This window comes from Crotalus tigris, unplaced genomic scaffold, assembly GCF_016545835.1.
Source record: "Crotalus tigris isolate CLP2741 ecotype Arizona unplaced genomic scaffold, ASM1654583v1 scf7180000017605.3043972, whole genome shotgun sequence".
Taxonomy (NCBI): domain Eukaryota; kingdom Metazoa; phylum Chordata; class Lepidosauria; order Squamata; family Viperidae; genus Crotalus; species Crotalus tigris.
This window is the reverse complement of record NW_024096508.1, coordinates 2332271-2354797: the sequence shown is the minus strand read 5'-3', so window position 1 is coordinate 2354797 and position 22527 is coordinate 2332271. Positions and strand designations below refer to the sequence as shown.

At 40.0% G+C, this 22527-nt stretch overlaps 1 protein-coding gene across 2 annotated transcripts; it reads left to right on the top strand.

Moving 5' to 3' along the window:
* Positions 1-63: 63 nt before the first annotated feature.
* ATG14 (autophagy related 14) lies at positions 64-22071 on the top strand. 2 transcript variants are annotated; one of them, XM_039321394.1, is made up of 10 exons: positions 64-314; positions 7464-7526; positions 7673-7715; positions 9517-9598; positions 11693-11930; positions 16521-16750; positions 17306-17423; positions 17892-17982; positions 18093-18178; positions 18866-22071. In XM_039321394.1, exons 1-10 carry the CDS (start codon positions 88-90, stop codon positions 19170-19172), a joined length of 1485 nt encoding a protein of 494 aa, XP_039177328.1. In that variant the 5' UTR covers positions 64-87; the 3' UTR covers positions 19173-22071. The 2 variants fall into 2 exon arrangements, with proteins under 2 accessions (XP_039177328.1, XP_039177319.1); XM_039321385.1 differs by having other exon boundaries at positions 7673-7838.
* The last annotated feature ends 456 nt before the right edge of the window (positions 22072-22527 follow it).

The following is a 22527-nucleotide window of genomic DNA, read 5'->3' as shown; positions in this document are numbered from 1 at the left end:
GCTCTTCCCCGCCTTTTTTCCCATCGTACCTCTGTTTGAAAACAAAGTCCCACGTGACCGCCGGCCTGCCGCTAGCCTATCACCAATATGGCGTCTTCCAGGGGCGATGGTTGGGCCGGCCAGAGCTGGCGGCGACCCGGTATTGTGGCCGCCGCCGAAGGGCCTTATCCTTCGGAAACGGAAGCCGGGGCCGAGGGCCTCTATGTCGCCGTGGAGCGTTGCCCCCTTTGCAATAGCACGCGCCGCCGCCTGACCTGCGCCAAGTGCGTCCGGAGCGGCGACTTCGTTTTCTTCGATGGCCGCGATTCTGAGCGGTGGGTGCCTGACTTGACGGGGCTGGGTTGGGGCCTGGATTGTTGACCTTATTTGTTTGCCGATTTCTCCCGGGGGGGGGCAGGATTAAAGGTCCGAAACGCAAAGGTTCCAGAATTCCTTAGTAGTCTGGCCGATAGATGCTGGTGCTATATATTTAGCTCCTCTTGGTCGCACATCACACCGTACTACAGACCAGCCAACCACGCTTTAGTGTTTGATGTGTGCTAAATCTCTGTGGTTAACTTATGCTGTAATGGATTGTGGGAACTGACAAATTGGGTCATTTAAATTATCTGTGGTTAAAGTGACTATGGACAAGTGTGATGTGCAAACCCAGCCATTGAGTCTATAGTGGAACACAAGTCTTGTCAAACGTTTTTATAATTAATTAAAGGGATCTGTGAAAGCCAGTTGCAAGGTGTTCATTTCTCAAGTCCTGAGAAGAACTTGTGAGCGCGGGTTATGGGACTAGATAAAGAATCTATATTTGCTGGATGTTCAGTTCCAATTTTCAGTAGTCAATACAATCAGTGGTCAAATATGATGGAACCAGGAGTCCTACTTTTCCATCTCTGAGGTCAACTTAATGTTCTTAAAGATGATTGGCTGGATTGCCAGTTTAATCACTCCAAAATTAAAATATGTTTCCATTTGGGTTTAAGGTATTAGTATTTGCTCTTTGTTTCATTTATTTGGAGGAGAGGGGACACTTAGACCAATATTTAAGACTCCCTATATAACCCCAGGTGAATACATACAAATTACATTCACACAATATGTGAGACTAAACTGAATGGGTACCTGGTCTCAGTAAATATATTACAGATAAATTGTATAAAGAGATTGAATTGAATAAATCATGGCCAGTGGGTTCAGTAAACACTGCTGAGATCTTCAGTGTTTTGATAGTCTGCTCTTGGCAGTAAAATTATGTGCTTTCTTGCATTCCTTAAATTGTGGAATTGGCTGCCATGGTATATATCAAGCAATTTATTATGGAGGGTGTGAGGTGGGCTATCATTAGAGAATGGAAATCTTACGCCTTTTTGTAGCCTCTGAACTTCATCTTCGGAACCAGATAATGGGACTACAGATTATATTGGGTTGTGATTGGTGTTATTAAATGCCAGATCTGCCTGCACTAAATATATTCTCTTCCATGATTTCATTAAGGATGAAGGGGCAAGCTTGCTATGTATTGCTGAGACCTCAATGGGTAAGGGGGCGGGGTTTCTCTCAGAGATCTACTCATCTGGTTTTTAGACTTTGCATCAACCATGACCCCAAGGCAGAGGAGATAGAGTGAAGATTATCATCTAGGAGATTTTCCAGGTCACCAAAGACACCGTTTCATAGATACCCTGGATTTAAGGCACTATTTATGAGGTTGCTTTGAGGATAAAGTTGGGGTCCTACTGTAGTTCCAACTTCCTTGTTGCGCAGCTTGATCTTATGATTGGTGTTGAATTTTCATTGATATTTTGTTATGGGGGACTTTAACATGCTGGGAAGAGAAGCAACTTGTGAATTCTTAGACACCATGACAATCATTAGCTTATCCCAGATGATCATAGACCCAGCCTAGATAAGCAGATAGCCATTAGAGTTGTTTTGTATCTTAGAACAGCTGAAATTTGATATGAGGAAGGGAAACATTTCCATCATTCCCTTGTCTTGCTTCACTCATGACACATTAATAGATTCTGTTGATTTCCAAACAACACATGTGGAGTTTCACAAGCCTTGGAGAGCAATTGAATCAAGGCCCTGGTTGACCTCTAGAATAAGAGGGCAGAGACACCACTTAATAAGATTGTTCCTGAATGACTTCTTTGTAGTCACTGATCCATGAGGAACTTCCATGTATATTGAAGAGTTCCAGGATATAATGCAACAGAAAACATACTTAAAGCTACTGTGGCATCAGACAAAGAATGACACTAAATATAAGTAAGAGTTTGCACCTGAGGTTATACCATGATAATAATGGTTCATTTTTCTTTTATTATATTTCTGGATAACTGCCCAATATCATTTAAAATGATCCGATCACTATTAGAAAAATCATCCTGGAAGCTGGTCTGCTGGAGTGTTGCTAAGCATCCGTAGAATAAAATCTCTCATATTCATTTGCACGCTGGTTAGCCAATTTCTGCAGAGATAATAGAAGCTTAGGCTTGAGTTTTCTGGGATTGATTTGGCCAAAGTTCCCAAAGAAGTGGACAGTGTCCTCTGTGTCATTAGCATTACTTTATATGGATGAGATCTCTACCCTACATTATTGGTGAAAGCATCTGGAGAAGTCACAGGAGGTTGAATGCAGTCAGTGTTAAGTGCATCCTTTAGTGAAAATATGCTATGGTGTTTCCCTGAAAGTAAGGCCCTGTTTTACTTTCTTTTGGGCTCTGAAGTAAGTACTAGGTTTTATTTTCAGGGAGGGCTTACTTTTTACCAGTACCGGTACCAGTAGGCCGTGAGTGCGCTGGGGTGGGATGGAGCTTGTGCCTGGGGTGGAGAAGCAACGCGGCGGAGAGAGCGTGGTGGCGGACCAGGTACGGTGCCAGTGTGGCCATGGTGGGCGGTGGCGGAAACGGCACTGAGCCTGGTGTGGAGCAAGTCGGCCCAGATCTGGAGTGCCACCCCGCTGCTGGCCTGCCAGGGTCCTTCTCCAGCGGTCGCCATTGGAATCACGCCAGCCTCACCTCTGCCTTTGGGTTGTTTGAGCTCCAGCCTGCACACCTACTTGGTGCTGCAGGCGCTGGGCTAAGGGCTGAACCTGGCGCTCTTTGGGCCCTGTTGGGCACTGCAGCTCTCATACCAGCTGGGTGCTTTTGGCCTCTACCGGCTGTTCCCACCAGATTGCCTCCGGCCAGCCAGCTGCTACCGCTGCCACAATGAGGTGAAGAAGCGAGGCAGGTGGCAGGGGGGTGGAGTTGCTTCCCTCCACTTGCCAGACACCTGCCGAAAGCAACCCAAAGGTGGAGGCACGGCCGGTGCAGTTCCACTGGCAGCCGCTGGCAAAGGGCCCTGGCAGGCCGGCAGTGGGACGGCACTCTGGATCTGGGCCAACTTGCCCCACGCCAGGCAGGAACAGCTCAGCAGGGCAGCCCAGAGACACGCAGCTAGGAGGGCAAAGAGCCCCGCGAGCAGAAGCAGCATGGGCAGCCACCTGACGCAGCTGAGAAATGTCCCAGCAGCAGTAGGGCCAGCAGGCAAGGCAGGTGGAGGCTGGGGCTTGCCAAGGGCTTGGTTCATTGCGGCCGCAGGCAAGTAGATGGTGGGATGGAGAGGGCGGTGCCAGCTATAGCCAGTTCCACCAGCGGCTGCTAGTGAAGGGCCCTTGCAGGCCGGAGGTGGGGGGGCACTCCGTCTGTCACACAGAAGAGCTGGGCCGACTCGCCCTGCCCCACGCTAGGGCTTACTTTCTGGGTAGGGCTTATATTACGCCTACCCCCTGAAAATCAGCTGGGGCTTACTTTTGGAGTAGGGTTTACTTTCAGGGAAACACAGTATCTTCTGTCTTGAAAGTGGTGATGGTGTGTTCATTATTCAAGAAACCATTGCTCAATTTACAGATTACAGAATAACAGAGTTGGAAGGGACCTTGGAGGTCTTCTAGTCCAACCCTGCCCTATACTATTTTCTATACCTTACTCTATACCATTCTGGACAACTGAATGAGGACTAAGTACTTCTAACTCCATGTAGCAATACAGTGCAGGTTTACTTACAAGTAAGTTTTCTTCAGTTCAGTGGGTTCAGTACTGTGCCCATAGTTTCCCTGTTCCAAGTTCTTTAAGTGTGGAAAGACTGCTTTCAAGCATTTTACAAACATATATATTTTTTAATTGTATGCCGCCCAGGGTTGTTTAGGATCCTTAAAATACATACATAAGCAGACCTTTCTGAGAGATGGATTAGTATACAGCCTTCTCTTATTGATCGAGAATTTTTAACAGATCAAATATCTCTGCCCTCTTACATACCAGCTAGATTGATAGGATGCATGTTGGATTTTAATTATTTACTACAAATACTCTCACTTTATCTTTTTGTCTATAAAGCTTCCAGCGTGACTGTCAATCACAGTAATGAAATGTAAATAGTAAATGACAAGATAAACAGCCAGCATCAAAAACACAAATTGGCAAAAAGTCATTACACATTCTCCTTCACCTTGATTTTGAAAGAGCATTGCCTTCACTGTTGAAAAATATTGTCAGCAATGGAACAATATTTCTCAACGGAAAGAGCATTCCACAGAGATAGCGTGGTAATAAAAAGGTGGGCTTTTTATGTTTTGTATCTTTATTGGCTGTAAACTGGAACTTACAGGACCTGCTGGAAAGTAGAAATGATGAACAATATCTTCTTATACGTGTTTATGTAGAAATCTGTCCCCTTCCTTGCTGAATGATTAGGTTGCATTATATTATCACTTGTGGTTAATTTACCCATGTTTTATTCAATTTATCCAATTTCTTAGGGTCACAGGGATCAGAAACCATTCACGTAGACTGTGTTTGTGTAACAAACTGTGCTAAGATGTAACTGGCTAATGGGTCAGTATGTCAGGTGGAAACAGCCAAAGGATTACTTCCAAGAAAGATTGTGAAGTCCTGTACTCATTAAGAGTAAATTCTATCCCATTGAACATAGTGGATCTTAGCCTTACCTGTACAGAGAAAATAATTATTGTTTTATGTTATGCATTTAAAAAAAATAAATACACGTTTTCCATCAACAGCTTAAAATCAGTTGTGGTAGAAAGCAATAATCTTAGCTGCAGCCAAGCACAATAATTCCAAAGTTTCAGCCTATAAACTATCCTATTAATAGAATAAGTTATATTGAGGAATGGTAGTGAGATATAATCAGATATAATATAACTGATTTTACACACACACACAATATAATCCTTGTGTGTCTAAACACACTTAGTCAAATAAAGTATTCTATTCTAGTAAATCTGTATAATATTTTTATATAGTTTATATAGTTTCTATGATTGTCAAGATGGACATTTGTTATCAGAGGCCTAGCAGAAGGTGTAATACCTGTTCCACCACATTTTTAAATGTGTATCAGTCTGTGTGGATTTCAGTTGTGGAAAAGAATTGCATAGTCTTACCTGTACAAAGAAAATCATTACTTTTGCATTATGCAAATTTTAAATAAAAATATTTTGCATCTAAGGCTGCCATTAAACAGTCAGTGAGAGATTGTTCATAGTGTCAAATCATAGAATACTAAAGATGGAATACTTACTGTACAACTTCATACTGTACAACTTCACTAAATCAGTCAGACTTAATATATAACTCGTGCTGATAAAATCAATTGCTTTAAATATATTTTAATTTAATACAATAAACAATTACCTTCTACACATAATTAAATAAAAGTTATTCAACCCCTTCTTTAAAAAAGTTTTGGAACTGCATCCCAAAGTTAAGAGCAAGATAGCAATAGCACTTAGATTTATATACTGCTTCATAGCGCTTTACAGCCCTCTCTAAGCAGTTTACAGAGTCAGCATATTGCCCCCAGCAATCTGGGTCCTCGTTTTACCAACCTCGGAAGGATGGAAGGCTGAGTCAACCTTGAGCTAGTGAGAATCGAACTGCTGAACTGCATTCTAACCACTGTGCTATCACCAAATAAGATCCAAAGACCTTGTTTGTTCAAAACATACACAAATGCTGAATCAGCATAACAGAACGTCTTAAATACAGTAGAACCTCCTTGTCGTAAGTCAAGGATTACCTGTATTGGAATCAGGCAAATTTTCTGTGTACCTTATTGACTAATGGTACATAGGACAAACTTTTGTGATTTCCCAGATGTCTGATAGGTGAGGCTTAGTTTCTTCCTAGATTAAAAATACTGTCTTTTATCAATTTTAAATATAAATATACTTTTGGAAGAACAGATGCATCTGTTTAGGAATAATAATTTCCTGTGTAGGAGTAATAATTGTAGCGATTAATATATATGTGTTAGTATATAGTCAGCCTGTTCTATAGCTTTAAAGCAATAAGTTAACACTAGTAACAGTTCAGATTTATGTGGAAAGTTCTTTATCATAGTGTTTTAACCATTGCCCTTTTTAGATCCAATGAGTCTCCCACTTTTTCAATTAATAGTCCTTTTCTTTTGTGGGACCCAGTATGTGTAATACCTTGCTCAAGGAAAGTCGGTCTCCAGCAGAGCTTGCAGCATCCTATCACTGGCTGAGCAGGATTCTTTGGCAAAGAGCCTTCAGCTTATATATTGCATAGCTTTTCTTCCATTCTAATTATTTTTGTGCTTAAGCTCGACTTATTGTTGTTTCATGGTTTATTTCTTTTTATGATATTGTTTTTCCATGGTGTTATTGATATATGTTTTATTATTCCAGTTGTATGAGTTATCTTAATGTTTGAATTCTATACCTAGTTGATAGGATTGAGATTTACTTCTGAGTATACTTGCATAAGAATATATTGTAAAACAGTTTTCTTGGTGTATATCATTTAGATTGCTGCGCTGTATCTTCTATTATCTTCAGCTAGAATGATTGATCTAACCTTTAGTTATTTATAAAAATAATAAAGGTACAATATGAATAAATAAATTTGTTTCGATTCAGAGGACTTTGATACAATATAATATAATACATTGGAAGATAGGTACCAGCCTGAAAGTTTTAATATTGCTATATAAATTTTGCCTTCCCAAATTCAGATAGGACAATCCTGTTTTATTGCATAAGTACAGACTGTGATGTTTCATAGTTTTTATTGATTCCAATGTTCTAAAGACTACCATGATTATCCTGATTTTGGTGAGATCCAAGCTAAATAAGTTCACTATTCTTGCTTAATTTCTAGTTAGTTTGTTGATCAGCCAATTGGCTACTAATGGATAATAATCTGTGTTCTGCCACTTCTGTCTTAACAAGTCTAGTGCATATCTGGAAAATCTTCCAAGTGTCATTTCATTTGTTGTTTCATTCATCTTGTTATTTATGAAGTGAATGACATGTTCAACATAGTATGTAAAAAGGTAAAGTGATAATATTCTAAGCAAGGCCTTTCTAATATAGAGCTGATTCATTTCTCTTTTTTATTTATTGAGAAACACATTTAAATGTTACTCTTTTCTAGGTTTTCTGAAAAAAAAGAGAGATTAAAGCACCTTAGAAAGAAACAGCATGAATTCCAGTCCCAGTAAGTCCCAATTTATTCTATTTTACTTTATTTATTTAAGCTGATGTTAATATACAATCAACTTAACATCTTAAATCAGTATAGAAATATATTTCTGGTTGCTATTAACGTTCTATTTTTTTTCCCACTCCTCCATTTTTTTATAGGTTGTTAAAAGCTATAGAGGGGAAACAGATAGCTGATCAACTGGTGAGCCTTGCAGAATTCTTTCACTTCATATTTCAACTAGTTTTCCTTAGTGCTGTTATTCATGGTGCTCTTTGCATGAGAAGGGGACCGATAATTGTTCCTTATCATGGGTCTGTCTTATATGTAGGTAAAGGTGCCCATATTTTGTAAATAACTGAATTTCAGCCCAAATGAACAATGCTTATTATATCTATAAAGGTTGGGTGCTTAAGATAGATTATATTGAAATAAATCTCTTTTGGAATATCAGAATACTGTTCTGACTTTACCTAAAGCCGGTGCTACTCCAGGCATTCCAAAAGTGGTCATAGCTCAAAATTGCCCTACTTCAAGCTTGCACTTGAAACAAGGTGGTTTCAAGTTCAAAACCCCTACAGGAGGGTTATAGCAGTGCTGGCAAATTTCCAATAAAGTAGGAGCAATTTTTTTCAATCTTAAATCATTTTGTACACCGTTATTAAATAGTACAATAGTAGGATATTTTTTAAAGGATATCAGTTGCTTGTAAGTTTGATATAAGATTTGTGCTTATTGAAAGTGGCACTTGGCTCCCCTGATATGTCCCTGTCTGATATAGAAGTTTTTGTAAGGATTTGACTGCCATTGTTATTTGAGGGGGTGGCACAGTGGCTCAGTGATTCAGATGCTGGGCTTGTCGGCTGGAAAGCTGGCAGCCCAGGTTCAAGACCCGGGTGCCATGTGATGGGATGAGCTCCTGTCCTCACCCTAGCTCCTGCCAACCTAGCAATTTGAAAGCATACAAATGCAAGTAGATAAATAGGTACCACTTTAGTGGGAAGGTAACAGTGCCTGTGACATCATGCTGGCCACATGACCGCGACAATGTCTTTGGACATCGCTGGCTCAGTGGCCTTGAAATGGAGTTAGGCATCATCCCTTATAGTCGGCAACGACTAATGGAATAAAATCTGCAGGGATTCCTTTACCTTTTTCTTTTACCTTTGTTATTTGAGGATCACTGCAGCATGGCTTAGAGAAACTTTCTACTTCTGAGATGGTGCCTAAAGAACTAGCAGATAATAACATTCTACAGCTTGCATTAGACAGTTTGGTTGCAGCATCAATCATTCTGCTATGTAACTCTCTTCTGAACTGAAGGTAAAACTAAAATGCGCACAACTAAAGCATAGATGGTTAATTGTGATGTCAAATTGAAAGGTAAATCTAGGGCAGTGATGGCAAACCTTTTAGAGACCGAGTGCCCAAAAACTGGTCCCGCCCCCATCCCCCACCCCGCCTGCCCGCAGGGCCACTCACTGCCTCCAGGGCTTGCTGCAGATCGCCCAGGCAGCCCAGCATCACAATGGCAGTCATGCCCTCTGTCTGCACCTGCAGCATCAACTGTGCATGATGGGGTGTGAGGGCAGAATCTTGTCTACGCTGCCTGACTGCCATGTCCTTGGCTGCGCTGCTCCGTGTGGGCGATGCTCAGAGGCGACTCTCCTTCGGGGGGATGCTGGAGAGGGGATCACGGGGGGAGGCGAGACTGGGGCAATGGCACATGTGCCCACAGAGAGGCACACCCGTGACATAGGTTTGCCACCACTGATCTAGGGCATCCTAATTATTTAATGTTCCCTTTACAGTAGCCTCAGCAAACGTCTGGGTTGCTGATGAAACTGAATGGATTTTGGAAATGTAATTAGCCATCTGTTTACTTTGACTAAAATTATTTTTTAAAGAATGCAAAAATTGTTTACAGAGGTCCTAATTATGTGTTCTTTTATAGATGTATTTTTATCCAGTGCAAAGATCCTAATAGATGTTCTTTTCCTTTCAGAGATGGAAAATAATGTCTTGCAAGATGAGAATTGAGCAGCTGAAGCAAACAATATGCAAAGAAAATGAAGAAATAGTAAAAAGTAAATGATGGTTGCAGAAGTCTTGGCAGATTCCTGTTAGGGAATTCCTATTCTGTACCCATATCTTCTCTGATAATTGTACAAAGTTAATTTAACCAGTTTCATTAACTTATCAAAGCTTCTTTGATAAAAGGAATAATGGTGTAAAATATTATTGCCTTCATATTTCAAATTTTCCTTTGCACTCCTGTGCTGTTTATTTATTTTATGTATTTATTTAGAAGATTTATATGGTCACCCATTCACTCTGGGCAGCTTACAAACAATAAAAAAAAACCAATACAAAAGATTATAAAACAGTAATCCCACCCCTCCATTACTACTATGAAGTAGTATTGGATGTATGAACTAAATATATTTAATATGTAAAATTGATTAGCCAAATAGGCCTACCTGGCATTTAGGGTACACCCTCAAGTGAGCTTCCAGAATTCTTTGATACTATACTAATAGAGGTTCTTTGGGCAACATGCAGCATTTTCAATACATAACGGGGTCAGAGCAGGTACATAATTTGAAAACCAATGTTCTAGTCCAAAGAGAATTATTTGACAGTAGCACATATACAAAATGTTTCTTGTTTTTATGTGAAAATAACATATATGTTCTTTCACAATAACAACATATTAAAATGTAGGCAACATTTTAGAAATTATCTGTATTTTGAGTGAAATCTTAAAACTACAAAGCAAGAATTCCATGGAAAATGCATTCTCAGCCTAGTATTTTTTTCTGTTGGGTGTTGGTGGGATATATAATCTCTTTTATTCTTTTAATTGTAATTTGTTCATTTATTACATTTATTGCTTGCTTTTCTACTTATATAAGACTTCAGAGCAGCACACATTTAAAACAAAAATACCAGATTAAACTGTAGCATTAAAATCAATAAAATAAATCAATAAAATCAGTTAATGAAGAAAGATGCCTCCTTACTGTGTTTTTAAAATACTGGTGCTTTATGGCTTAATGCATCTTCCTAGAGAGGACATTCCATAGCTTGTGAGAAACACAGTGAGATATCTTCAAAACTTCCTCTTCTACTGATTTATGTGGCAAATAATTAAGCTCTGTGGTGCTTAAGGCTTTAAAGGTCAGCATCTTGGGATGTAACCAAGATATAGATAACCAACTCTGTCCAACCTACTCAAGAAGGGTTGTACCAATAGCAATAGCACATAGACTTATATACCGCTTCAGTGTTTTATAGCCCTCTCTAAGCAGTTTACAGAGTCAGCATATTGCCCCCAACAATCTGGGTCCTCATTTTACCAATCCCGGAAGGATGGAAGGCTGAGTCAACCTTGAGCCGGTGAGACTCAAACTGCCAAACTGCTGGCAGCCAGCAATCAGCAGAAGTAGCTGCAGTACTACATTTTAACCACTGCGCCACCTTGGCTCTTGTAGCTGTTATGGCGGAAATTGTGTAAAGGTGATCCTTATCATAGTCACGTCTTGGGAATGCAATGACAACTAAAGATAACTAGTGGATTGCTATTGCAATAAGAGTGCAGCTCAGTCCAAAACAGGCTGAACATCAATCTTCCTCCAGATCAGCAGTTAAAATGTTGGGATAACTCCATCAGAGGATTATTTTAACAACTCAGATTTATGAATGTGCTCTGAAATCTTAATAACTTCCTATTACTTCTGCCAAATTTTCTTTTGATTAGGGGGAGAAATGTGAGTAGACCTGCAAATGAAATACTAGGCTGCTGCTGGCTTTGTTTTTCTTTTCTAGGAGGCTCTGTTGGGCCTAGAAGTTTTATTCAAGATCAAGATAATGCTGGAAATGGTTGTTTAGTTTTGCAGCATGTCAATTTCTGTTTTTCTTTAAAAAGTTTTTTTTAATGTGATAAATTAGATGGGACAAAGTAACGTTGGCCTCTAAAATGCTGTAGATTTCAGATTTAATCCTGCTTTGAGATCCCAAACACTGCTTTATTTCACAGTCATTACATATTTCTACTAATGATACAATATATAATTTTGCATATCTAAGTAATATAATTTACTCATACATTATCCATTGAATAATCAGCTGCATCATTTTGGGAGTCTTCCAAAGATTTACTTTTGCCTTTGTTGTTCTAGATTCAGAGTGGCTTCTTAGGATCAAAGATGAGAACCAGAAACTTTACCGAAGGGCTCAGCGCCATCAGGAGAAAAAGGAGAAAATCCAGAGGCACAACCGCAAGCTTGGAGAGCTAGTAGAGAAAAAGAACTATGACTTGAGAAGCCATCACGAACATCTGGCAGATCTCCGGCGGTCACATGTCCTGGAATTAACCTCTGTTATATTCCCTATTGAGGAAGTGAAAATTGGTATGAGGTAGGTAGGAGGAGTAGTGTGGCTGATGTGGTTAACCATATATTCAGGAAGTGATTCATGTTCATAGTCTATATAGAAGAAATGTGATTTCTACATACTTTTGTAATGAGGGGTGGAAAACCAGAAGGCGGTGACACAGAAGATGCACTGAATTGAGATGTTCTCTGGTTATTTGAAAACAAGCTTCACTGAAACCAGTTGAATTTACTTCTTTAAATTGAAATATCTATTTAATTTGTATTCTCCCTTATGGTAGTTTATCTTCGGTAACGCTGAGATGATTAGGTTGAGAATTCATTACTGGTTTAAGATGTTTGGAAGCTTCAGGACCATACAATATTAGTTATATGGTTTAGCAAATACCTTATTGTTTGGAATGAGTCAACTGAGCCTTTGGATAGTTGGCAGAGTTGGAATACTGGGACGTATCAACCACAAATTAAGGTAGTCCTTAACTTACAACAGTTTGTTTAGTGACCATTCAAAGTTACAGCTGTGCTGAAAAAAATAACTTACCCGTGTTTCCCCGAAAATAAGATCGGGTCTTTTTTTTTTTTTTGCCACCAAAAGAGGCACCAGATCTTATTTTCAGGGATGTCTTTTATGCTCACCTCTGGCACCAACAGCCTCGCCCAGCTGGCCCACTTCCTCTGCAGCCAAAGAAGCAGCTTCATTCTGCAGCTGCATTTCTGCCTGTATTTTGCAGTCAGGCCTTTAGCTCAGTACGCAGCTGCATAGGCCATCCAGAAAGGCCTGACTGCAAAATGCAGGCTGGAATGCAGCTGCAGAATGAATGAAGCTATGGATTGAATCCATAGCTCGGTTCTTGGCTGCAGTGGCCTTCTGGAAAGGCCTGTGACTAAGAAATGCGGGCTTGGTTGCAGAAGGCTCCGCAGAAGAAGTGGGGCGGCGAGGAGAGGCCTGGCTGTGAGGTAAGTGGGTACGGGAAGCGAGGGGCAGATACACATACCTAATCCCGCTCTAGCTTGATTTTTAGGTGTGTGCTGTGCCCCAAAACTAGGGCTTATTTTTGGGGTAGGGCTTTTGGGGAAACACGGTATGGTCATTTTTCATACTTAACGACCATCGAAGCATCCCCATGGTCATGTGACCAAAATTGAGACACTTGGCAACTAACTCATATTTATTACCGTTGCAGTGTCCCAGGGTCATGTGATCTCCTTTTGCTACCTTCTGATAAGCAAAGTTAATTGGGTAGCCAGACTCACTTAACAATCTTGTTACTAACCTAACAATTGCAGTGATTCATTTAACTATGACAAGAAAGGTCGTAAAATGGGGCAAAACTGAATAAATGTCTTCTTAGCAGCAGAATTTTGGGGCTCAATTGTAGTCGTTAGTGGTGGACCACCCGTATACAAGATTGTAATCGACAAGTTTGCATAGAAAGGACATAGTTAAGAGGATTTCAGAGGTATTAATTTGGAAGGGCAAACATCAGCCTGTCAAATAGGTAGATAGCATTCTATTTATTTATTCCCTTTTCAACAGAAAGCCCTCCCTCTAAACTTCCTTAAAGTGTTGGTCAAATGAGGTGGGATCTTTTCTTGAAATAGGTTGCTTGGGCTGAAGCTCATCAGTTGTTGTTGTTGAAAATTCTTAGATAGTTATAGTCTCTTTAAGTAAGCTTTGCTGCCTGTTCTTCTCCAGAAGTAGCAAATACTTTAAAGGAATAGATTCTTTTTTCAGACCTTGTTCCAGTTCTTCTTATTTCTTCTCTTGCAGCTTCTGGCATTTTCACTTTTATTTCTGCAAAGCTGAACAGTTTGTTTAATGTTATCTAGTCTGGTAACAAAACACCTGCAAGCAAACCAAATTCAGAGAAGACAAGGATTCCACAACTCACAATCTTTCCTCATAATCTTCACTGATTCTGCTAACTTTCTTTTATTCTTATTTGATGTATCCTTTTTCCTTTTCTACTAAAACAGGAATTATAAATTACTGTTCCCCATCCTGGAATGGAGATTTCTCAAAACGCATTGTTTGTAGAGATGTCTATAACTTCTTACCAGACCTGGCTCAAAAGCAGGGCATACAGTGGGGCAAAAAAGTATTTAGTCAGCCACCAATTGTGCAAGTTCTCCCACTTAAAAAGATGAGAGAGGCCTGTAATTGTCATTATAGGTAGACCTCAACTATTGAGAGACAAACTGAGAAAACAAATCCAGACAATCACATTGTCTGATTTGGAAAGAATTTATTTGCAAATTATGGTAGAAAATAAGTATTTGGTCACCTACAAACATGCAAGATTTCTGGCTCTCATAGACCTGTAACTTCTTCTTTAAGAGGCTCCTCTGTCCTCCACTCATTACCTGTATTAATGGCACCTGTTTGAACTTGTTATCAGTTTAAAAGACACCTGTCCACAGCCTCAAACAGTCACACTCCAAACTCCACTATGGTGAAGACCAAAGAGCTGTCGAAGGACACCAGAAACAAAATTGTAGACCTGCATGAGGCTGGGAAGACTGAATCTGCAATAGGCAAGCAGCTTGGTGTGAAGAAATCAACTGTGGGAGCAATAATTAGAAAATGGAAGACATACAAGACCACTGATAATGTCCCTCAATCTGGGGCTCCACGCAAGATCTCACCCCGTGGGGTCAACATGATCACAAGAACGGTGAGCAAAAATCCCAGAACCACACGGGGGGACCTAGTGAATGACCTGCAGAGAGCTGGGACCAACGTAACAAAGGCAACCATCAGTAACACACTACGCCGCCAGGGACTCAGATCCTGCAGTGCCAGACATGTCCCCCTGCTTAAGCCAGTACATATCCGGGCCCATCTGAAGTTTGCTAAAGAGCATTTGGATGATTCAGAAGAGGATTGGGAGAATGTCATATGGTCAGATGAAACCAAAGTAGAACTGTTTGGTAGAAACACAACTCGTGTTTGGAGGAGAGAATGCTGAGTTGCATCCAAAGAACACCATACCTACTGTGAAGCATGGAGGTGGCAACATCATGCTTTGGGGCTGTTTCTCTGCAAAGGGACCAGGACGACTGATCCGTGTACAGGAAAGAATGAATGGGGCCATGTATCGTGAGATTTTGAGTGCAAACCTTCCATCAGCAAGGGCATTGAAGATGAAACGTGGCTGGGTCTTTCACCATGACAATGATCCCAAACACACCGCCCGGGCAACGAAGGAGTGGCTTCGTAAGAAGCATTTCAAGATCCTGGAGTGGCCTAGCCAGTCTCCAGATCTCAACCCCATAGAAAACCTTTGGAGGGAGTCGAAAGTCCATGTTGCTCAGCGACAGCCCCAAAACATCACTGCTCTAGAGATCTGCATTGAGGAATGGGCCAACATACCAGCAACAGTGTGTGCCAACCTTGTGAAGACTTACAGAAAATGTTTGACCTCTGTCATTGCCAACAAAGGATATATAACAAAGTATTGAGATGAACTTTTGATATTGACCAAATACTTATTTTCCACCATAATTTGCAAATAAATTCTTTCCAAATCAGACAATGTGATTGTCTGGATTTGTTTTCTCATTTTGTCTCTCATAGTTGAGGTCTACCTATGATGACAATTACAGGCTTCTCTCATCTTTTTAAGTGGGAGAACTTGCACAATTGGTGGCTGACTAAATACTTTTTTGCCCCACTGTACGGTGCTCCTGAATATAATAACTGAGGGAAAGGACTCGTAGCACTCAGCCAGTACCATATGTTTTCCTATTTCTGTTCTAGTAAGGTGCCTATCTGGCACTTTCTTATGTTTCATGGAATCTCAGTTTTTAATAATTAAGTGCTTGAAGTACTTTAAATACCGTTCCAAGCATGTGCTGTGAAGTGTAGCAATGGGCCTTTTATGTAGAGGTGGGGAACAGACAAGCAGGTCCAAGTGTCATGAGGCTAATGGAAATAATAAAAATACAGTATAGTAATTTATTCACATTTGGCCCTTCATGGTCTCAAAGAGAAAGCCTATACTTTCCCTAGAAATGGCCATTTGTCATCAGATTACAGTGTCCATTATGAGAAATGAGCTGTCTCGATAGTAGCAGTTTATGTCTTTTGGTCTTTCTTTCCCCAATTTGGAATCATAGACTCAGCTGAAGAAGTTTAAGCAGTCCTTTTCCTTTACAAGAATCAGTTGCCTTGCTCCCCGTCTGATATTCTTGCTGGAGGAAACTGATTAGCTCAATTCATCAAGGAAGTGAGTTATTTCATGGCCAGGCTTCTTTGAAGAGTTAGGGAGATTTTACGGGCATCAATAGAGAAGGTTAACAGTGTTTCTTCCATCTCTGGCTTGCTCTGCATTATTACCAGCTTGCTTGCTATATCCTTAGTTATTCCGTTTCCTCCCTTCTCAGAAGCCCTACTCATCTCTAAGCTCACTAGGCACTGAGGCTTACTCCCAAGAAAATTGGTGTTTTTCCCTCCCCACATAGATGGCCCACAGCTGCCAAATATAGTACCTTTCTGTAATTTTTTAAAACAATCACACCTTTTCCTATTGTGCACACTCTGAAACCTCTTCTTGGAATAAAATCTGAACTCCTGTGCAATCCTTTAAGTAACCATTCCTTGCCTTTCCTCCAGGGACTCCACAGATGTATCTTCAGAGAGTGACAATGCCATGACCTCTAGCACAGTAAGCAAGCTTGCAGAAGCCAGGAGGACCACCTATCTTTCTGGGCGATGGGTGTGTGATGACCATAATGGAGACACCAGCATTGGCATCACAGGGCCTTGGATAACCCTTTCCAACAATGGGGATTATTCCGCTTACTACAATTGGGTAGAAGAGAAGAAAACCACACAAGGACCAGGTAATGGGCTAGGCGTCATTTAAACTATTTTGAGTTTCAGGGAGCCAGCTTCTTCATCAATTTTTTAAATTAATATTGAAAAGCAAATTCAGTGATCTTGCCCAGATATTTGGCATATTGAAATGTAGGAAAAGCACAGGGATACCATAAACGGCCTTCTGACTGAGCCATGGTTTTCCTGGGGAGCCTAAGAATTGCAGAGCATGATATTGGCTAGAGAGTTTCCCAAAAGCATATTTTTAGCTCTCATAGTTCATTAACTGGCACTATATCTCAGAAATCTCAGAAGCAAACAGATTGACTGATCTCAATGCTTTGGCAACCCTGGGTGCCAAAAAACCCCCAAACCCTTGAAGATCTCACACAAGAACTTTAGTGACACTTGGTGATTTTACAAAGATAATTTTTAAACAGTTTATTTAAATTTGAGATTCCACAGCAACATTCATAGTTGTTATGGGTATCTTGTTCTCTATGAGTACCATATTGTGAATCCTTGGTCTTTGCCTTTTCTGGTGTGGCCATGAAAATTGATTTTTTTTCCTTCTGTTCCAGACATGGAGCATAACAATCCTGCTCATACCATCAGTGCTGCTTTGTGCTATGCAACTCAGCTGACTAACATTTTGTCACTTATACTGGATGTAAACCTTCCCAAAAAGCTATATAACAGGTAAGGAATCTAGAAGGAGCCAGAACATGTGCAAAAACATTTATTGAGAACATTATGTTGAATGAACATTATGCTCTAGGAATTGTAACCATTATAACATATCACTTTATATACACCAAAGTTTGAGTTCTAAGATTTTGCAGAAATACTAATAACTGTAGATTGACAGACTGCCAAGAATTTGAATGGATTCTGAGATGGTAATAAAACTTTAGAGATGGTGGATAGCAAACCCTTTTGTGACTTCATTTTTTAAAAAACTGACTACCCAGGACTGCAATATTCCTGGCATTTATATCACTGGAGTAGGTGGGCACTAAATTTCATTTCCCTTTTCCCTCCCCCCCCCCTTAGTTATTCCAACAAATCTATTTTGCCAAATCAGAGTGATCCAAAAGATGTTTATTTGCCTTGAGTCCTTGTTCAAGATTTTATGCCTTAATATTTGCCCCTTAATATATTTTGCAGTGAGTTCTGCGGAGAAAATCTTAGCAGGAGGAAATTCACCTGGGCAGTGAAAAAGCTAAATGCCAATATCCTTTACCTTTGCTTTTCTCAGGTAGTTTTCATTTGGTTTCTTTTCCTTCTTGGAAGGCTTTACATTGTTTCCTCCTCATCTTTCAAGTCCCGCCTGATGAGTATTCTGCTTTCCTTCATATGCTTTTCCAGCATGTCAATTTAGATCTTCTGCATCCCCTACATACACTCAGAAACTTGATGTACTTGGTCAGCCCTGAGACAGAACATTTGGGAAGGTAAGAAACAGTTCCATAATAAATGCCCCACTTTCTTCCCTGCCATCAATTGCTTTCTAGAAGAGTCTCCTAGCAACCCTTCTCTATATCAAATATCACTGTAAACGGTAATGAAGTTTGATAAATACTGTATATTCAACACCTGACACCAATAAATCCACTCTGACCATCACCAACTCTCTGACCATCACCAACTCTCCAAGTCAGAGAGAAAAGAGAATATTATTTCAATTACAGATGTACTTTGTTAAGGAATTATGAATTTTCAGGTAAAATAGTAGGAGTAAGTTTCTGACTTCAGTCGATAGCTTGCCTATTTTTCAGTTTTTCTCATTGTGACAAGGGATTGAACTTTGTCTCAGTTCTGCATGAATTGCCATATCCCATAGAAAACCAACACTTCTTGTAACTTGATGCTTTATGGGATCTCCCAAGTATTTATTCCCTTATTCTGTGATTTTTTAAAAAAATTATTGCTTCATCATGCAAGCTTGCTCCGAATGAGATTTTGAGTCAGATGCTCAGCACAAGTGTCACATCCTCAGCTTTGACTCTTTTACTTCAGCTCATACGCCTTTAAACATAAATGTGTGCTTATTTTCCCCATTTTTGCTACCAATTGTGTGATCAAGCATCTCTTTCTCCCCCCTCCCCTTGCTCCCTCTCCCCCTTCCCCTCCTCCAACAGGTCTGGACCATTTGAGATCAGTGCCGATTTGGAAGATTCCATGGAGTTTGTGGACCCCAGCGGTGCTGGTGAAACAGATGAGAGTGGAGATGAGCACATAAGTGATGAAGAAACTGACCTTGGAACAGACTGGGAGAACCTGCCCAGCCCACGGTTCTGTGATATCCCCTCCCAGCCGGTAGAGATGCTGCAGAGCCAGAGCACGCAGGCTTCCCAACCGATAGCCAGCAGCAGTGCTGGTGGCATGATCTCCTCGGCAGCAGCCTCAGTTACCTCTTGGTTTAAGGCATACACTGGACATCGTTAAGAAATAGTTGGGCCTCTATTGATCCACCGTCACTGTAGAAGACTTTGTGATTCAGTTCGGTAGTGCCTGGAACAAGGAGGGGGGGAGGGTGTGTGTCTGACTTTCATTTGCAGAAGCTCCAGCAGCTCTTGGTTTGCCCATGCTGTGAAGTTTTCTGACACCTGCGACGGAATTCAGCAGCTCGGAATCACAGTCCTTTTTTTTTTTTTTTTTGTGCTGAAAAGAATTACCTGAACATTTTATTTCTAGTCCATGTTTTCTAAAAGAAGCTAAGAAAGGCAATCATTTGAAGCGTGGAGACAGGAAGAGAATCATGGAAGAAAGCAATCTGAGAGTCATGCAAATGCTTAAACTCATCCTGGTCAATCAGTTCCAGCAATGCCCTTGGACTTCTTGGTTTTGTGGAGTGTGCATCATTTACAAACTTACCATACAAATGTACATTTCAAGAACCTTCTGGCAAATGATGCTTTTTAAATGAGTTTCTAAATTCTGTTGCCATAATTTTAATACAGAAAACCATCTTTTTTAAAAAAACAAAAACAAAACACTACTGGCGATAATTCTATCTTTTGTATGTGTTGCGTTCATCCATTAGAATATCTTTCTGAATATTTTTCACAGTGAACCATCCAGAATTTCCAGGGTCCTTGATCTAGCACCAGACACCAAAGAAAGGCTGGCCCATAATAATTTGCAACTACAGAGCCACTCTGCTGTAGTCAGAAAGTTTGTATTCATATGTTCTTTCATAGGGTGAAAGCACACTTCTGTTGCAATTTGGTTTTGTGTACTACATGTTCTCTGTCTTTTGGAAAGCTGGCACTCCAGATATGAGAACATGAGGACTTATCCGCCTTTTTGTGTCAAGTTAGTGGATAAAGAATGTTGTACATAGAATTTGAAACTGTTGTGATTTTGTTTTGAGTTTTGGAAGGATTTTAGAAGTAAAAAAAACTTTCCATTTTCATTGTATTATTCTTGTCCATTGTCCTTTAACATAGGTTTATATATTAAACCTACTTCAGATGCTCCCTTGGCTGTCAGTCAGTTTGCATGTCTGTTTATGTTTGTCGGTGCAGTATTGGCCCTCCATGCTGAGATCAGAACTTGGGGGTTAGGCAGTTTTGCATTATTCTTCCCATTAACAAGGATGAGGGACAGTCTTGCAATTCAGGCTTATTTGAGAATTCATCACATGTCTTTCATACCATCATATCTTTACTTGATCATAAGAATTATTGACTCTCATTGAGCACATCTTCCAAACCATCATGTTTGGAACTCCAGTGAGAAAATCTCTCTAACCAACAGGTCTGGGTAGGGACTGCTTATATTGTAATGGAGTAAGGAGAAAATGGCATGTAATCATTGTGCTCCTTCATAAAGCAGTTTCTGCCTTTATATTGCCTAGTGATCCAAAATATTGGCTAGGCAGCTGAAGCTTCTGTTACATCTTTTGTATGCTGCCCCATTTGTGGACTCTAGGTATGTAGTTAATAGTCTAGCAATGTGAGGTTTAGATGCTTTTCTGCCTTGGAGCTGGTTCAGCCTTTCAGCAGAGCAGGTACATCTATGATGTGGAATATCCTATCTTCAAAAATACACCCACAATGCTTGTCCAACATTAATGCTCTGGAGATTCTATGTTGGGCACTTTTTTTCCTGTATTACAAAGATTTGCAGTCATGCAAGAACTTTTGAATTGGCAAATAAGTTTTATTTAGTGTTTCTGTGATGGTCTTCTATTTAAGCCTGGAGTTCATATAACGAAGTGCATAGGGTTTTAAGTAACTTTGCTATGCATTTTTTCCCCTGCCAAATAGGAATTTATCTGGATAGGGAAACTAGTCCTTTATATTTCTGTTGCTAAACCAAAGATTGCTTTAGCTAGGTGTTTTGATTTAAAACCAGATGGTGCGATTCTTCCATTCATAAGACTTAGTATAGAAAGATAGCAATACAATGATCCACATGCATCTTTACTGGCTTCTGTGGAAGCTATATTGATTTACAAAAAAGTGGCAGTGGATGGAATTGTGAGCGACTTTGGGCTTTGTCTCAAAGATCTTTGGTGACATGGGATTGTCCTCTTACTTCTGTTAATGAAACAAATGGAAATTTGTAAGAAGCAAGGCACTTTATTGGTTGCAGGTGATATGGGCTGCTTAACATTGAGTGCAGGGGGGGGGGAATTGCAGGTGGGCTTTCAACACTGTAAATGTGTTTTCTGTTGTGTGTTCCTTTTCTCTCCTGCTTATTTTTGAATGCAAATACTTGGAAATCATTTCTAGTGAACTGAGGGAAATAAATTTAAAAAGCCAGTAAGCCATGAATCCTTTTTGCTTGTCAGTTTCAACTTCTTAAAATGGTGCCTCTCTCCTTCAACAGTGGAACATTGCTTTGGAGGCCACCAAAAGGCATCCAAATAGTAATAAGGTAGGGTGCTGCTCCCTTTCAAGAAAATAATTGTATTTTTGTAACGTTTTTATACTTCTAGAGCTGTCTGGAGAAGCTACAAAAACATTTCTACCGTAAAATTACAGTGCAATAGAGGAACATTCTGCTTCATGGACAGGGAAACCATTGATGGGTATCCTGGGTTTACATCACTAATTGCACATTTTGCAAGACATTACGGTGTCACAAAAGTAGAGCCGTATATATAGGCCCAAGAATCTCAACATGCTTAATGGGTTACTAGAAATACAGTAAGCAGTTTGCTGTCTGAAAATTGGTTCTCAAACAAGGATTGCTAATTGAGTATCCCTAAATCCTTAAGCTTCTTTTTTTAGCTCATGATCTTGTGGTGCCACTTTCAAACTAGTAGCCCTAACTAAATACAAACGTGTTTTTAAAATTGTACTACTGCAATAAATCTTTGGTTTTTTTAAAAAAATTGCTTGGTTTGATTTTTATTTTGTTTTGATAGTGCTGTTATCATTAGAACTACCTAATGTCCATGTGCATGTATTTCAGTTGCAGAACACTATGAAGGAGAAAATACACATTTCATGCTAAAAATATCTAGTGTTTATATTATCAAGAACTTACCTAAAGAAAACATTTGGCAGGAATCTTTTCACTGGTTATAACCCCCGACAGCCCTTTCCCCCCTAATTTGTGATGCAATTCAGCCATCAAGATGTAGCTAATTTTATAACTTAAGAAATGAAAATTGAAAGGGACCCTATAAATGACATATCATGTTCTCTGTAAATATTGGAACCAATAACTGTTTGACTAGCAGAAGCCTGTTATATTTGAATGTTTGGATGTTTGAATCAAATTGATCCAAACTTTTTTTTAGTAATTTTCTAGCAGTTCAATCACCACTACTTGTGATAGACAAGAA

Coding starts and splice junctions, on each gene's coding strand:
- ATG14 (XM_039321385.1), top strand. CDS start 88: ATGGCGTCTTCCAGGGGCGATGGTTGGGCCGGCCAGAGCTGGCGGCGA. Junction 315..7,463: donor GATGGCCGCGATTCTGAGCG/GTGGGTGCCTGA, acceptor ACTCTTTTCTAG/GTTTTCTGAAAAAAAAGAGA. Junction 7,527..7,672: donor CAGCATGAATTCCAGTCCCA/GTAAGTCCCAAT, acceptor ATTTTTTTATAG/GTTGTTAAAAGCTATAGAGG.